At 44.2% G+C, this 16,088-nt stretch overlaps 4 protein-coding genes across 4 annotated transcripts; 1 reads left to right on the forward strand and 3 right to left on the reverse strand.

Moving 5' to 3' along the window:
• Positions 1–23: 23 nt before the first annotated feature.
• Positions 24–8,044, reverse strand: L203_100217 (uncharacterized protein; the record flags this gene model as incomplete). The annotated part of the gene is made up of 14 exons (XM_066209679.1): positions 24–148; positions 200–279; positions 346–552; positions 612–679; positions 733–965; positions 1,031–1,201; positions 1,255–1,520; positions 1,566–2,834; positions 2,892–3,345; positions 3,403–3,461; positions 3,510–3,676; positions 3,730–6,016; positions 6,069–6,850; positions 6,899–8,044. The coding sequence occupies 14 exons, from the start codon at positions 8,042–8,044 to the stop codon at positions 24–26; spliced, it is 7,314 nt and encodes a 2,437-aa protein (XP_066065776.1).
• Positions 8,045–9,637: 1,593 nt separating this feature from the next.
• On the reverse strand, positions 9,638–10,802 carry L203_100218 (uncharacterized protein; the record flags this gene model as incomplete). Its single annotated transcript, XM_066209680.1, has 6 exons — positions 9,638–9,740; positions 9,789–10,012; positions 10,065–10,200; positions 10,251–10,644; positions 10,696–10,707; positions 10,757–10,802. 6 exons carry the CDS (start codon positions 10,800–10,802, stop codon positions 9,638–9,640), a joined length of 915 nt encoding a protein of 304 aa, XP_066065777.1.
• Positions 10,803–11,078: 276 nt separating this feature from the next.
• Positions 11,079–12,486, reverse strand: L203_100219 (uncharacterized protein; the record flags this gene model as incomplete). The annotated part of the gene is made up of 9 exons (XM_066209681.1): positions 11,079–11,159; positions 11,206–11,327; positions 11,385–11,485; positions 11,537–11,640; positions 11,693–11,739; positions 11,828–11,927; positions 12,013–12,028; positions 12,078–12,121; positions 12,199–12,486. The coding sequence occupies 9 exons, from the start codon at positions 12,484–12,486 to the stop codon at positions 11,079–11,081; spliced, it is 903 nt and encodes a 300-aa protein (XP_066065778.1).
• A 233-nt stretch (positions 12,487–12,719) lies between these two features.
• L203_100220 (uncharacterized protein) lies at positions 12,720–15,904 on the forward strand (the record flags this gene model as incomplete). Its single annotated transcript, XM_066209682.1, has 12 exons — positions 12,720–12,777; positions 12,829–13,068; positions 13,119–13,306; positions 13,353–13,684; positions 13,736–14,238; positions 14,294–14,497; positions 14,549–14,730; positions 14,781–15,173; positions 15,234–15,360; positions 15,410–15,483; positions 15,532–15,747; positions 15,800–15,904. The coding sequence occupies 12 exons, from the start codon at positions 12,720–12,722 to the stop codon at positions 15,902–15,904; spliced, it is 2,622 nt and encodes an 873-aa protein (XP_066065779.1).
• Between the last annotated feature and the right edge of the window lie 184 nt (positions 15,905–16,088).

Here is a 16,088-nt window from a genome sequence, read left to right on the forward strand (position 1 = left end):
GTTACGGTACCAAGGCATAATTCTTATTCGATTGCGTTGACAACTGGGGTATCTTCCTCTATTTGCACTTCTTCTTGAAATGTAGACCACCTGTCACTGACAGCTAAGAAATAATAACGTTCCATGGCTGTACGGAAACGGATTTTATCTACAAGAAGAATTAGGAAGTGCAAACGAGTTGATATCAAGAAAGGCTTACATTGCTTCGGCGTGACTATAGTGGGCTCTCCCTTACCTCCAGCCCCTAGATCCTTGACCCAAGATTCAAGCTTCTTGTCCCTTCAACAGATAAAGCGTCAGTATCATGAAGGGACAAGATCATAGATACTTGATACGGGTACTGACCATGTAAACGTTCTAATATAGTCCACAATTCCTATCACCAGCTCATGTTTCTCTAAATCTACGCCTACCACTAAAGAATAATCCATGACATTGAGACTTGACAGAAAGAGTGTGTCATTGAACAGAGCTGTGCGAAGAATACGTTTTGATTGATCACGGAGATATAACGGATGCTTGTATATGATCTCCAACAGATTTTCGTCGAGCCTGAACATGTATTAGCTGTGTGCTCGAACAGATCCATATACAAGTCAGACTAGACACACAGGACTTCGTTAACACGTCCTGTCGGTTGGATAAGACGGTTGCGAGTACTGCCCTTTAAATCATAGATCTTCAATGATGAATTAGTATTATATATATCGGAAAAGTTGAAAGCAAATTGACCTTGGCAAAGCGTCTCTCATAGAACAGGTTTTCCATGATTAACAAATTCATTTTCATCACTTTTCCTGTGATAGCATTGTTGTAACCAATTTTGAAGAAACCGTAAATCTTCGCCAAGACAGTAGGTCGTTGTCCTTGGAAGGCTTTATGGGAGTACTCAAAGTAAGCAGGGGCGAATTTAGTGAGGGCATCCATCTCAAAACGAGTTATTTCTTTTGCAATAAAACGGTCATCTTGAAAATTGGGGTGAGTTAGCCGTTTAATGAAAACATTTTACCAACTCTTTCCGACAACTTACCTTTAGTTTTAAGAAACGCAGAGCCGGATTTGCCACCGGAAGCATCAAATTGGACACATCGCGCCAGGGACTCGATGAATCCATTTTCACACTCACAAGCCTTACGAAGAGCTGCAAATTGTTCTGCAAAGAAAATCCTACAGAAGATTGTAGAAGTGCCAGATTCAAAATCTAGGAAATTGGCTCAGCTTACATTTCAAGAAGTGATACTTTTCTTAACTTACCATATTTCAAGTGAGTACCCCGCTCACGTCTTGATGAATTATCAATCTCGTCAAGAGAGACCACATCCCAAGCTGATGTACGATCTGGTACAATAGATCCCTCTGATATGAATATCTCAGATTGTCTGCTACCAGCTTTATTGCTTGACCATGTCTTGGAGTTGTCTCGATATGTTTTGGAGCTAAGGGTAAAGGCAATGATACTGGTTGGCTCGTTCTCGCGAATGATGACTCGAGAATCAGCAAAGATATGTTCAGAGGCGGACCTTGCAATTGTGAGCGTTTCAAAGATCGCCTTAATGTTCACTTACAAGGGATAGTCCAAGGGAGTAAAATCAACTGCTCGGAAGGCCCACAAACCGCTCAAAGATTTCAGCAGACTTGATTTCTCATTTGCCGCCCCAAACTCTACATCAGACGCTTGAGAGGCTGATATTGCACCTAAAGCTTCATCTGCGGTGGTGTTATCAGTTGACATATGAGGCGTTGCGGGATGACTAGGAAGTGGTGCACTTGTTTCAAAGCTAGGCAGCTCTATCTGAAGTCTGTCCCTGAAAGATATTTCGGATTTAGTATCACTGAAAGTTGACGGGCCGGAAACAGAAGACTTCAAAACTGAAGTTGACTCAGGAACTTTCTCTGTGATATCCAGTTGTGCATCCTTTAAGGAAGGCTGAAGGGACACAAAATCTGGGGAAGTTGCTGTTGGCGCCAAGTTTTGTTCCGTCTTTGCAGGTGAAGACCGTCTTCGAGCTTTGGCTTCTGTGCGGCCTCTTGACCCTAGACTATCATCACTTCCTACATCGTCCTCTTCATTATCTGCCTCTGAGGAGTCTGTGTCAAATTCGTCACGGAACGCATCTCGAAGGTTATCAAACACTTGTACTTTGGCTTTGGTGACACTGACTGGCCGCGCTCGTTTCCCTCTAACTATAGAGATGCGCTTTTGACGCTCTCTCTCAGCTTCGCGCGATAAGCGGTCAAAGTGGCGCGCAATAGAAGTAACCCGCGATGCGTTACTTTGCCCTCGAAGACCGCTTTTATTAAGTGTGGGAACTAGGCGATCTGATTCAAGTAGGCGAGGTGTTTTGCCCTTCCCAGTAACCCGTGGCTTGTCTTCTGAGGGAGAGAAGAAAGTTTGTCGCGCCGAAGCCGAGATAGGTTGTCGATGTCGAGAATTTGGTGATGTTCTCCTAGACTTCGGAGAAGGCTTGCCTGTATATGATGTGGTACGTAATCCTATCCCCGGCCTAACGGAGAGGTACTCTTTGCCAAGTTCCTCAACAACCAGTTTTTGTCGATAAGATGATGGCACACGAGATGCATTAGTGGCATAACTTCTATCTCCGTCAGACAACAAACCAGACTTTGACATTTCTCTATAGCGGCTGATAGGTTGTTCTGTCCGTTCGCGTCGCATCCTGGGTCGCGTTTTCGGACTGTGATCGCTATCTGAAACCTCAGGAAGATGCTGTCTTGAGTGTCTTCGAGATTCATCGCGAGATCGGGGTCGTTGTATAGAAGGAGACTCAGGCGCATCTTGTGTAGCGTCATTAAATCGTTGCACAAGATCGACAATGCTATAACAGAATTCTTAGAATCATGATTTCATTTCAATTACCGATAGAAACGCTTACTTTGGTGCAGGGGTAACGCGGCGTGGTAAGCGAGACACAAATTGCTGCACATCGACATCTACCCCAGATGTTTCTACCATTTGCTTATTTCCAAGGATTTTGTTTACATCTCCGCCTTGATGGACAGTGCTCGAGCTTGGTTGTTCTCCCTGGATATCGTTTTCTAACATAGGCGCAACAGCTACGGAAGAAGCTTTTAAGACGGGCGTGGGGGTTGTGGTGGAATCAGTGTCACTGTTGGGGTTCATGACGGAGGCTTCTTCTGCGACTGGGTTTGCATCTGTGGTAGGAGTGCCAAGCGCTGGAATAGAATACGCTGTGATAATAGGCGTCTCTCCTAAATAGATGCCTTCTTTGGTCTTCTCATCGACTTCTATCACGCCAGTAATACTGCGTTCGTTTCCATGATCCGAGTTTGCAGTAAAAAGACGTTTGAAATGAGAAGTATTCATGACTACAGATAAGGGAACTGTAAGCTGTTGCACGTTAAACATAAGAAAGAATGCTTTACTCGTCTTTAAATCTTTCTCAGTTGGCATGAACTCTTTTTCAATGTCAGAGAAATCCATGCTAGTCCATGATCAGCCAGATGTGCTAATGGATGAAATCATCACTGACTCCCATTGGACGACCTTATCTTGTAGCGTCCGTAGCACCGTATTGAGCGCCAGAACATCAGTAATAGGTGTCAATTTGTATGTTCTGTTGAGAAGATCTATCATTTCTTCCCTGTCAGATGCAGCACGAGCAAGCATATTTTCAATGGCAATCTTGAGCAAAGGCATCTCGATCATATGTCAGTCAACACGCTACAACTTTCGCGATGAAAACAACACACCTTATCTGACTGAACCGCTTCTACATCCGTCGACTTTAGTCTCATCACCACTGAATCAAAGAACGCCGCATTCTTAAGTAATGTACTCTCATATTCTCGGTTTTTCAATACAACCTTTGTCTCTGCCTTGACTTGTAACTTGATTGAAGGACGAACAGACTCAAACAAGTCAATTTCCTCATTATGAATCCTAATCGCTAAGTTACGATGAGCAAAATAACGGATTTGTTCGCGAAAAGCGTCGTGGGGGCAAGCAAAGCCAGCACGAGTCTGAGGCGGAAAGAAGCAGTGCTCGAGGTAGGCGCCCCAAGACATTCGCCAAGTCTCTTCACGAATGATTGTGGTAGGCGAGGGGGTCTCACATTGACGGCAGTAAGACCATGTTATGATCTGATCTTCATGGCCTGGGGATGGACAAGGGAATTGATCCATGGCAATCTGCAAACGGCGTTCTCCATGCACAAGAAGATAAAAATGGAAGAGTAAGAGACGTTCGCATGTTTTGACGGTACATCTTTCGCCTGCAGTGAGGGTAAGGTCTTCCAAAAACTGACCTACTGTCCTATCGCCTGGCTGATAAAAGTTGATCTGCTGAAGCAAAGGTTCAATGCAAGGTTTTTCGCTACCTTCACAGCCCAACGAAAATAAGTAGATGATGCCTTGGTAGTTCTCTGGTCGAAGTGGTTCTGTAAACCGGCGAGTATACCATGACCATAGTTTTAACTGCTCTTGGTGAGCATGCTCAACCTGAGCAATGGAACTCTCTCTGGCTACCTCATCCGTTTTATGAAGTAGCTGATACGGATCGCGATTAGATGCTTTATTACTATTGATGGTGGGCAAAGTAGTACTTGGTATAGTGCTCATGGCTGTGCTGCTCGATACCTCCGGAGAACCAGATTCAAGCAACTCAGCCGTAGCAGGAATATTACCACTAACAGAGACTGTATCTGCCTCAGCTCCAGATGGTATCGAAACATCTGTCTTGGGCAGCTCGGGCACTTTAGTCTCCTCTTTCAATATTTGAGCTGCCTCGGCTTCATCACGCTTTTGCCGAAGTTCTGCTAATTCTCGATCCAGTTCCGCCATCTTCGCCAATATAGTTGGAGGGGGATATTTGATGGCCGCCGATGCAGACAAAACAGTACGGAGATATGGTTCCAGTGACTTGGCCACTTGTTTCGTTATTTCTAGAGCCTCACGCTTCTCGTTCTGTCGATCATCATCATGATCAGGAGAGTGAGTTTTTTTGGCCTTGGGAGTGATAGATGATGTTGCTTCAGAACCAGGGTCTTTGACGCCATGATCAATGAAAACCGTTGGCGAAGCAAAGTCTGAAGGAAAGGAGCTAGCCTCAGATGATGATTTAGTAGCCAGGAGACACTGGTCTCTCTGGAGTAATTCCAAAAGATCTTGATACTCAGTGGACAATGGAAGTTCGGGCGGCAAGATGTTGTGTTCGTCGTTATATAGAATCATTTCGTTCTTGAGATGGTACGCGACCAAAGACATAAAGTCCGTGATGACTTTGGCCTTGCGCAAAGTTGCAAGATCCCCTCCACGGAGAATGATTGTACATCCTTGTTCCCGACTGGCGCCTTCAAACCTCATCAATGTCTTACGCCTTCCTGGAATTAGCTCGTGGTCAAAAGATTGTATTGTCAATTCCCCACAACGTCCCATTCTTGGTTCCAGAACGAGGCGGTCCATAGAGGCGACAATATCTGCTTGAGTACATCTGGCCACCTGATGAATAGCCGAAGGTTTAACACTCCTTGCCAAAGCAACGTTAGCCTCAAGGAGATAATCAAGAGCAATACGTGATACGGGTGATTGAGCGAGAACGATATGGGGCCTAGCATCTATTATACGCTTGGTTAGAAGCCGAAGATAGTCTTTCTCTTGGGCCAAAATTGGATCGAGTGACATAAATTGATTGTCCACTCGATGATAATCAAGAGGGAATGTTATTACCATGATTTTGGGGTTGACTAACCTTCTTGGCATCGCCTTGTGAGCAGTGTTTTTGGTGATGACAATTCCGTCCACATATTCAGAATCGCAAATTCTTCCACCAGGAACTTTTTTGATCTTGACATATGCTCTCACATCCATGTTGTCCCCCGCACGGACGTTTGGCTGGACGTTAAGAGGTACTTTAAGTACTAAACTGCTCAAAATACGGCGCCACTCTTCAGGTTTAGGAAGATTGGCTCGTGCAATGGCTTGAGAAAGCATGAGTTGGAAATGATTTAGACTGGCACCCGACAACATCTCTGGTTGTTTCCTATTCCCGACATCAGTTACGTAGCCTCAGATGCGTTATTAGAAGGACAGACGCAAAAGAGTGAGATCTTGCTCTCCATAGCCCTTCTGTTTTTTCAGAATCTAATAAAGCTGTCAGACCTGCTTGACTGACTCTCGTTCTCAAACCGATAAGAGGATGACTCGGATCCATTTCGCCATATGGTAACCTCCTATCGATTCCATCTGTCGACGTAGAGTATGTCTGAGGGAATTGTAATATCGGGTTCATAGATCTATCCAATGTCAAGCCGGGCGTGATTAACCTGCCTTCTGCATCCGGACCTTCATTTTCTTTTTGTATGTTTTGCTCTTCTTCCATAGGCCTTCTAAAAGGTGCAGCAACCTGGGGGCGTCCAGCCCAAATCTGACCTTCCTCCCCATCAGACGCTTGCGAGTCTCCAAAATCGTTGGGGGTATAAGAACGATCAAGATCTTCATCGCCTGGGCCCCAATGCATCAATACGGCACTTTCGTCAATTGCCGTCAACGACTCATTAGGATGAGAAGTAAAAAGCTGGCTAGCAGCAAAAGGGGACTTTGCATAAGGCATGTCTGGCGAAATAGTAGAGTCAAGAAAAGTTCTATCAGTGAAACTAGAATACCGATGGGCAGATGTGGATATGGAGTTGATTGATCGGCGATCATCTTCATCATCATCCTTGTACTCTTCCATGATCTTGAGGCAAAGGTTACAAACACGTACGCAGCCTTCCTGGCCAAACCGGCGGGCACCTATTATATTAGACGCGCAACGAGAACAAAATATCTGTCCACAAATCCGACAATGATGTTTTCTACGCCACGCTGTAAAGATCTATATCACTCGAATCAGACACGTTTCTTTGATACAAACGTAGCTTACAGATTTGCAATCATAACACTCTTTACAATGCTCATCCGCCATCCAATACTGCTTGCTCAGACCCTCACCTCTCATTCTCTTAATGATCCGATTGACGCCATTCAACCTTTTGATTGCACCTGCACTTCTGACACTTTTAGTATCGTCCTGAGTCAATGGGAACCCAGGCACATAACTATGATTCTGACTAAGCTCAGCATTGGCTTGAAGCATTGCAGATATCGAAAGCGAGGATGGAGAGTCGGGAAGAGTGGCTATTGAAGTGCGCCGCATTCGCTTGTTTTGTCCTTTACCAAGAGTGTTTACGTGGGCATGGTGGTGAATAGGCGTAACAGAGCGTAAGGATGCACCAATCGCATTACTTGAATTAAGCAGCGTTCGATGCGAGGGCTTGGAAGTGGGAAATGGCACAAGCTTGGATGGCGAAGGAACCCTGTCTTTGTTTGCGGTTTGAACAGTCGTAGTGATGGGTGTCATAAATACTTCCGCAGGCTCCGGCTGATAAGGCCTCCAATGACGCTCTCCTTGTGCTGGAAGACGCTTGGATGTTGCAGGAGATTGTTGAGAAGACTCTGAAGGAGGTCTTGTAGGTTGAGAAACTGAACTTCCGATAGAATTCACCGTACTTAAAGGTGGTTTGAGAGACATTGTATGAGCTGTACGGGGAGACGTTGACGATGAGAGCGCCTGCAAAGGCCGCTGATTCCCTGTGCCTTCTCCGTTATACGTCAGTGGTGCAATAGGGACCAGCACTGAAGCCTTGAGAGATCCTGCATGTTGAAAAGCAGCTGCTTGGGCGGCGACAGTGGCCATTTGAGCCCTGTTTCTCTTAACTGCCTCTGCAATAGCCTGCGCCTCTGTCTGCGTCTCCTCGTTCTGAGGCTGTACGCTGCTGAAATCCTCATCATACTCCGCGTCGTCACGTTTTTCGATAGAGTCTCCACCATTACCTTCGACTTGAGAAGACTTTGCATGGGTTATCGGGCCAGATGTAAAGGTCTGTTTCACTTTGGATATCAGAGAAGGCAATATGCCTTGTTCTGGCTCATCCTGGAAGGGATTGGGAAAAGTGGTGAGCCCAACAGTCAGAGACAAACCAGAGCTGATGGACGGAGCTGTGGACTTGGCCTGGGGAGAGGGAGGCATGCTCGGTGTTACCGTTTATTGAAACGTCTCTCTGCTTGTCAATCTCAAGCCATATCCAATTGACTCAGCGGCTTTGGGGTCGATGAAATGTTTTTGAGAAAAGTAAAATGAAATCAATTTACATGATGGCTTACACGCGTTTGTCACAGAAAGCGGTGATGTCCGCATGTCAATATAATCTCGAGCTATTCCATCAAATTCATATGTCCAAGTATTAAGATAAATCCTATGAGTCCAGTCATACCATGACAGCCTGCTCAACCCCGCAGAACAATTACGGCGGTCTAGCTGGAGGAGAGTTTGGGAAAGTCTGCGGGGACTGATGCAAAAATCAAAAATCAAAAAGCAAAATCGCAAAACCATCATCAGTGTTCATCCTTGCAGGTTGTAAAAAGCACTTACAGGCTGCCTACTGATCACAATGGGAGGGCAAACATCAGACTGGATTAAAAAGCTGAAAGAATCTATGTCAGCCGTCTACTCATCATTGCCAACACCACGGCAAAAGCAAAATAGCAATAATGTCTCAAAACTTGGATCCAAGACTCATGTATACTGGTGGAGATTGTCGTTTCCAGGATGAAAGTGCTGGTGAACTTTTTGAAAAGCATCTTGCAATAGTTCGTGAGCATCAACCTTAATGATAGTCCTAAACTCGGGATGGGTGCGGCCATGGTAAAAAATGGTCTTGTCAAACTGTAATGTTAAAATGAGCAATGTCTTTGGGCAATGCTTTCTTGCTCACTTTGATTTAGTAGGATGGCATTTGCTGCAATGTCTTTGGTATGAGATGTTGCAAGAGTATAATCAACTATTTCGCCGAGTTTTGTGGTCAACTAAATCTTGGCTCTGCGCTTGATGATCATTTTGTATGCTCTAGGGCAACCAACCGGATGACAGTCATTGTAGCGAGTGTTTTTGTCTTCTTTTGAAGACCCATATCAGGGTAACGGCGCTTTGTGAAGGCAGGTAGTTAAAATACCCAATGGAAAAGATCTTGCATTCACGTTTCCATTTATCCTCGTAGCCTTGAGTCATTTTGGCTTCCAAAAGGAAGGATTCTTTTCCTCTGCCAGAGTCTCTAGTCGGCAAAACACAATTGGCGAGAAGGACATAGCAGGCTGTATACCGTCTCTCGGTGACCAGGAAATTGCTTTTATCCTCGTCTCAGCTAGTTAGAATTTGAATCACAAATGGAGAAGATGGATGCACAAAAGATAAAGAGGACTTGAATTTGTAAACTCATAAAAATTGAAAATGTTCCTGAGAGTGGAGGAAAAATCCATCGAACTTGGCCGCATGACGGATTTATTTTACAAAAGTGACAAAATTGGTTGGAAGAGTAAAAGCCAGCATTCAGATAGTCTGCTCACAAGGCCACATAATAAGCTGACGAGATGGTTGAGCCAAGCGTCGTAGATTCTGCTAACTAATAGCCTATTGATTGCATAGTGAGAGCGACAGTGTAGAGTATGTTAAAACTGTACTCTGATCTTTATGCAAGAAATAAGAGCAACCACGCTTTTGTGCAAAGCCCTTTGCATAAAACAGCTACAAATCCTTGAGTCAATTGTTCACAAACGTTACGAATCCTCAAGCCTTGACAGAGAATTTTGCAGCAGCTTCCGCAAACAACTTGCTCTTTTCTGCAAGATCAAGAATATAAGGATGTGTTGGCGCGACGTTTGCAAGTTCCCTAAGGCCACGTCAGTCTTGAACAACGCATTGAGCTGACATGACTTGCTCATAAAACCCTGGCACGTTGAGGCTTGTTCCGAGAGCTAAAACATCAGGGGACTTGCCATCGGGTTCTTGAGAAGCTTGCGCAACATCGGCTTTGGCTTCGTCAATATTTCCTCGAAGGTAATGTGTAGCTCCATGAGAAGCAAGAAGAGAAGCTGTTCGGGTACCAGGAAGATTGAAAAGTTCGTCATAATAGAAATGAGCCTGTTCCAGCGGCTGAGCTCCCTAATAGTGAGTTTCAGCAAAGTCAAGTTAGAATAAGATTAATGTGACAAACGGTCCGAAGCCCGATCCACGCTTCCATGGCTTGAACCAGCATTGAGTCACTATTGATTTTCTTTGCCGAGCTGTATACAGACAACGCAATGTCTCGTCTATTGATTGTGAGAAGAAGCTGGACAAGTAGCGCAATACTGTCGCGGATAAGAATAAACCCAAAATGCCATGTCATTTATGGACTCACCATTCCAAATCTTGCTTAGCAGCACCTTCTGTTAAGGTGGCCACAGCCTCCTCTTTTTCTCCAATCAGGATAAAGACACTAGCTGCAATGATCCTGACCGTACTCTCTTCGCTCTCATCTCCACCTTCCACCTCAAGTACTAAATCTCTGATTTCTTCCACGCGCTGTTCTTTTTCATCTGCATCAGCCTCTAGAAAAGAAGAAAACGCTGCTACAGAACGAGCGGAGATTGGTGCAGGGTTGAGGGATAAGAATGGCGCAAGGACAGAGTGGGCAGCTGTAGGAGCCGGAGGGGTGAGAGCGAGATGGCAACGGGCAATGTATAGAGCCCGGTGAAGAGATGAGAGATCATCAGAGGGTGTATGAGGGAGTTCCGATGTCTCAGAAATGCAAGCTATACATTAAGATAAGTTTAACGGCGAAAGCTAGATACGAATGAACAAACCTTGGTAAGAGGCTAAGAAGAAATGTTAACGGAGCGCTTCAAGTGACTGAATATAACCTACCTTGGTGGAAGAGCTGCTTAACGCGGTACAATGGATCGGCCTCCATCTTCTTCGGCTGTACAAGAGGCGACTAAAGAAATAAAAGAAATAAAAGATGAACATGGAAGTAAATGTAGTGTCGAGCTGGAGAAACAGGTTCCGTATAGAAATCACGTGACGGCCAAGCAACGTTTGGGCAACAACATCAATGAACCAGAGTCAAATGCATGCTAATGAATATTTTATAAATGCAAGATATTGCCATGTTTGCAATGTTTCTAATATAACTAGTTTTGCTACAATGTCGAGATAAAAGGACATGTCAGCTGGAGGAAGCGGCTCATCAGAAAAATAGAGGTGCAGGACGAATGTTGTCTCCTTCTTTCAAATCTCGTAAACGGCTATCGATTCGTTGTTTTTCCTCCTATCCGTCTATCAGTCTATCATGATTTGATGTATATGATACATACGTCAGTCAGTGGACCACAGACGTCGGGGTGACACGAAAAGTAGGCTCCATTGACACGAGTGTAGGCTGTTTCGTATAAGTGCTGCAAACGTCGAGCAAGAGGTGGATGAGCGGGGGCGCATACTGGAAAACATCATGATGTTTAACACGTCCTTTAGATGCAGTACAAACAAAACATACTATCTGTCACCTTTTTGGCCCAAATAAAGTACGCCTGCACGCGCTTGATACCCCACCCAACTGGCGGACTTCGTCGTATGGATTCCAGATTATGCATTTTGCTAAGCCGCTTGTTGTCAGCTTAGAAATATAGAAGGAGCCGAAGACATTACTCTGCGAGTTTAATTTGCTGGGCTTCCTTCGATTTGGAGCGACACGTTTTCAACTGCTCGTTCTTGCGCTCAATACCACTCAGCATGATGTTATCTGTACATTCCTTCTAAAACTATCAGCCAGTCGTACATACGGCCTCTCACAAGGGCGTTCACCTCGACAATTCTAGCCACATCTGTTCCAAATTGCTGCGCGATTTCCTCTAGCGGAAGAAAGTCAGTATTACCTTTATGCTCAACTCCGACAGACGAGATGTCATCAATTTCTCTTTTGATAGACTCGGAGCTTACCAATGGTCGTGTGCGTGTCTTCCACAGTATCATGAAGAATAGCAGCCTGCAAAATGCGCACATCTGTTATTCCAGTTGACGAAAGGTAGTTTGCAACAGCCTGTAATGACGATTAGCAACAGAGATCAGCGCCGTGACTTGGCCTTGGAGCTACTATGGAGGATATTAGTTTTAATATTACGCACAATAGGGTGATTTATACTGGCTCGCCATTAATGAAAAAGTGATCTATAATGTTTGCAAGACTCACTATGGCGTTTGGTCTACATCTTTTCTCCTCTGACAGGAATGTTTCTGAAATTATAGACCGTCAACATCACGTCGAGATAGCTTATAAATTGCCCATGTATTCGAAGAAACATTATGCTCACCCTAGCAGCAAATTCTAGGGTCCTAAGTAATAGACCTAGATCACCTTCTCCAGCTATTCTGCCAGTGAACATCATATCCATTAACCCTACATCACTTTGTCTCCTACTCAACGGTGGCGTTGGGGTGAAACTTTTTGCAGGCGGAGTCTGAGTGAGTTCCAATTCAGAGGTTGTTGGTGATTGTGTAAGGCTATCCAGCAAAGCATCATTCGCCTTGAGCAAAGCGGACGATTCTGCGCTGGGAGCTGCTTCCGCCGTTTGTAAGTTGTCAGTGATGCTTGCTGACATGCTTGTTTAATTCTCAATACAGCTTTGGTCAAAAACTAAAATAAAACTATCTCAACGAAGAAATGTGAAAGAAGACAAAGCTGATGAAAAGCAAAGGAAGTCATGACAGTGGCTGACGTAAATATGGTACATCTTAAATTGATTCTTAACATTATTAAGGCATTAAGTACGAACTGAAAATATCCTCAAAAGTCCAATTTTTTTGTTGATTTATCTTTCACCCATCATCCAACATGTCGAGGCGGCTTTTAGAATGGGAAGCAGAAGAGAGGAAATTGCAGTCAGTTTTCGGTTAGCATCTTGCTTTTGACTGGTCATACTTTCTCTAACTACTGCCTTCAGACGATGTCTCTTACCATCGAATTTCGGCTGCCCAACAAACCCTCAACAAATATCTGAAAAAGCATGCAAAATCTCAGCCTGCGCTGATACTCAAAATGTACATCCTCTTCAAATCAGATGCAGACGAAGGAGACATTCTGGACGTTTTCAAGCAAGTTCAAGCTCTTGCAGGACCGAAAAAGGAGATGACTGGTAGAGGAGTTTGGTGGTGTACTTTGACCTTGAGAAATATGGGCAGATGCAAGTCGAGCTTTCTCAAAAATGATTAGGCTCTAACAGGTATGATATAGTGGATTTAGCTCAGCAGGTTTATCAGGATCTATACGATATTCACCCAGAAGCAACTCAGCTCTTGGAGCAAGTATTCTTGCATGCTGCTGCCGCTAGAGATATTACCACTATGGCTCAAAGCAGCAGGAAGCTCTTCAACTCTACACGAGCTCTTAGATGGGCTAGAGCGGCAGCATGGTCCGAATGGGTTCAGGTAGGAGTATCAGTCCTGTACATAATTGACAACTATGCAGAAAGCTCCTCAACCAACCCCTTGCAAACCTTACCCGGATCCCGCACCTGTCAATGCTCTCAAAATTGCTCAGATTCTTTTGTCCGCGTCCGGCAAAACTTGTGATACTTCGGAGATGTTTTGGCTTCAATCTCAAATCATGCTGTCAAACAGTCAATATTCCGATCTTGCCAAACTGGCCACTAGAGAAGCGCTTGAAGGCAGTTTGGCTAGGCTTTGGTGGAGGATGGAGTTCATGAAGGCCGCTAAGACAAGGGCTGGAAATGACCTGCTAGAATATTGGGAAATCGAAAGGAATTGGGTCGGAGGGATATTAGAATTGGATGAGAATGCGTAGGTATCTTCACGTCATTGGCTGGATTAAAGAGCTCAAAGTTTACACAGTCGACACAACTATGCTTTTTATAAATACTTGCTGTATACCACTCAATTATCAACTGACTCTGAAGCCCTTGGTAACACTGTCAAGCTATTAGACTCATTAATTATAGAGATTGGTAGCAAAGAACGCGCGCCTCAATTAGCCCGTCTTGAATTGGATCTTCTTCTTCGCAAAGAGTCTCTCTCCTCAAAAGCAGATGCCAAATCTCATCTATTGGACGATGAAACTTGGTTAAAAGTTATGAAACATTATTGGTCTCGGTGGAGTGCCAAGGGATCCATTGTTACTGAGATAGAAGGTATTTGTGGCCCTGAAGGTCCTGGCCGGGACCGAATCCTGAAGTTCTTGACAGAACGAACATTTCAACAGCATACGGATGAACAATCATATAGACAGCAAGTCAATGCCGAAATTCTAATTCTAAGAAATAAGGATGCCGACTGGATACACGCTGATGAAGATGTGAAAAGATGTTGGATATTATATACAGAAGGCCTTCAATATGGTATTCTTGTCCTCTATTTATTTGATGAACCTACTGATTTACTGTATTTGAATAGGCAAAAATCTTCTCAAGACGGACACTCAAGTCTCAGATCAAATTGGATTAATAACGGCCAACCTTCTCCTTTCCATATGGCATACCTATCCGAATGACAACGCTCCTCTCTACAAGGCCATTCTTGCCCTGGAAAAAATTTGCACTCAGAGCCCGGTATGTATGCACGCGCACTATCTGTTGATACGTCTTTACAGGCTTATCGGTGAGTATAACACTCTAGTTTGACCCTTGAAGCATTGACAAAGGGTTGCAGGGGCTCCTTCTCTCATTTCAGTGCATCTTGAAAAACTTGGTCTAACCGAAATACAACTTGACAACCTTTTGCATGTATTCCTTGAACGCGGCGGTGGAGAGGCTGTAATTGCAAGAAACATCGACACTTGGTCTAGTCATGTTGACCAGGCAATTGCAATGTACCAGCGTGTAGCTTCTGATGTGAGCGTTTTCGTGTTATCAAGGATGTGACTGTAACTGATACATCATAGTTCCCTGAGTACGTCAAAGAATGTCTCACAAATGAGACTTACTCCCAAATCCCCTCAATACAGTATCTCGATACTGCCCTCAGGGCATCTCTAACTTCTCACTTGCTCTCAGTTGAACAAGCTCGCTTCCATATTCTTACCAAACCATCCTGTGTCTTTTCGAAGCGGCTTCTGCAAAGACTTAAGAAGACTGTTTGTGAAAACGTCACAGACCTCAGAAATTGGGAGTTGATTGAAGAGATTGGCGGGAAAAGATTGAGGACAAGAGACATTACTGAACAGAGTAATAAGCCTATAGGGCCTGAGTGGATCAAGAACATGGGTGTATTATGGCTTTGTGTCGGGGATTTTATGCAAAATAGTGAAATTGGCGATATCAAATTACAGCACTCTGTGAGTGGTTGTGTGGGACGTACTCACTGAAATGCAGTGACATTGCTGATCAGTAGTTAGGATGCGCTATTGCCATTTGAACAAGCGCTGGTAAAGAATGGTCTGACACTATTGGGCGAAGCAATGAAGGTTCTTAAAGTTGCGGAGGAGACTATTAACGAGAACATAATTAAGAACATATTTGATGGTGAGCAACCGATAAATTAAGGCCTGGACATGGTTGACTTTAGGAACAGAAAGCTATGAGGCATGTACAGACGTGAATCAGTCAAGATGGTATTTGAATCAATCGTTGATATCTCTCTCTCAAGTACGCACGTTTTGATCATAGTCAAGACAACTACTTATTTCTCTTCAGTTGGTAAGAATTTCGGATATTGTCCTTGCTCGGATTTCAGAAGCCGCAAAACCTGTTAAAGGAAAAAAAAAACCTATCCATCTGACTGTTTTCATCGCTAACCTCAAGAGCGCTCAAAGTGGCCTGAATAAAAGAATGGATGAGCTTAACCAAAAATTGGATGCTAGTGAGATTCAAGGCCAATGCGAATGGTCCTCCTTCAAGACGTTTTTTGCAGTGAGTCGTTCCCTTCGAGATAACTTGTTATTAATTGATGAATCATTCCCAGGAAGACGTTAGGTTGGAAGAGATCTTGGCCAGTATACAAAAAGCCCGTAAAGAGGCTCTCCACAACGCTAAAAGCCTCGTATCAGGCAAAAACATAGATCACTAGACTGTCACAATAATAGACAAGGGCTTGTCGAATACATGCTGCAAAGCGTTGACATTCAGTTGTTTATTGCTTTTCTGCATGTAGAGGCAATCACATAGATGAGGTGCTGTGCATCAACACAATTACATGATGATGACCTTCAACTTGGTATGGTCGACAACATTCATTCACATTATATTGTGAT

Source organism: Cryptococcus depauperatus, chromosome 1, assembly GCF_001720195.1.
Source record: "Cryptococcus depauperatus CBS 7841 chromosome 1, complete sequence".
In the NCBI taxonomy this organism is placed as follows: domain Eukaryota; kingdom Fungi; phylum Basidiomycota; class Tremellomycetes; order Tremellales; family Cryptococcaceae; genus Cryptococcus; species Cryptococcus depauperatus.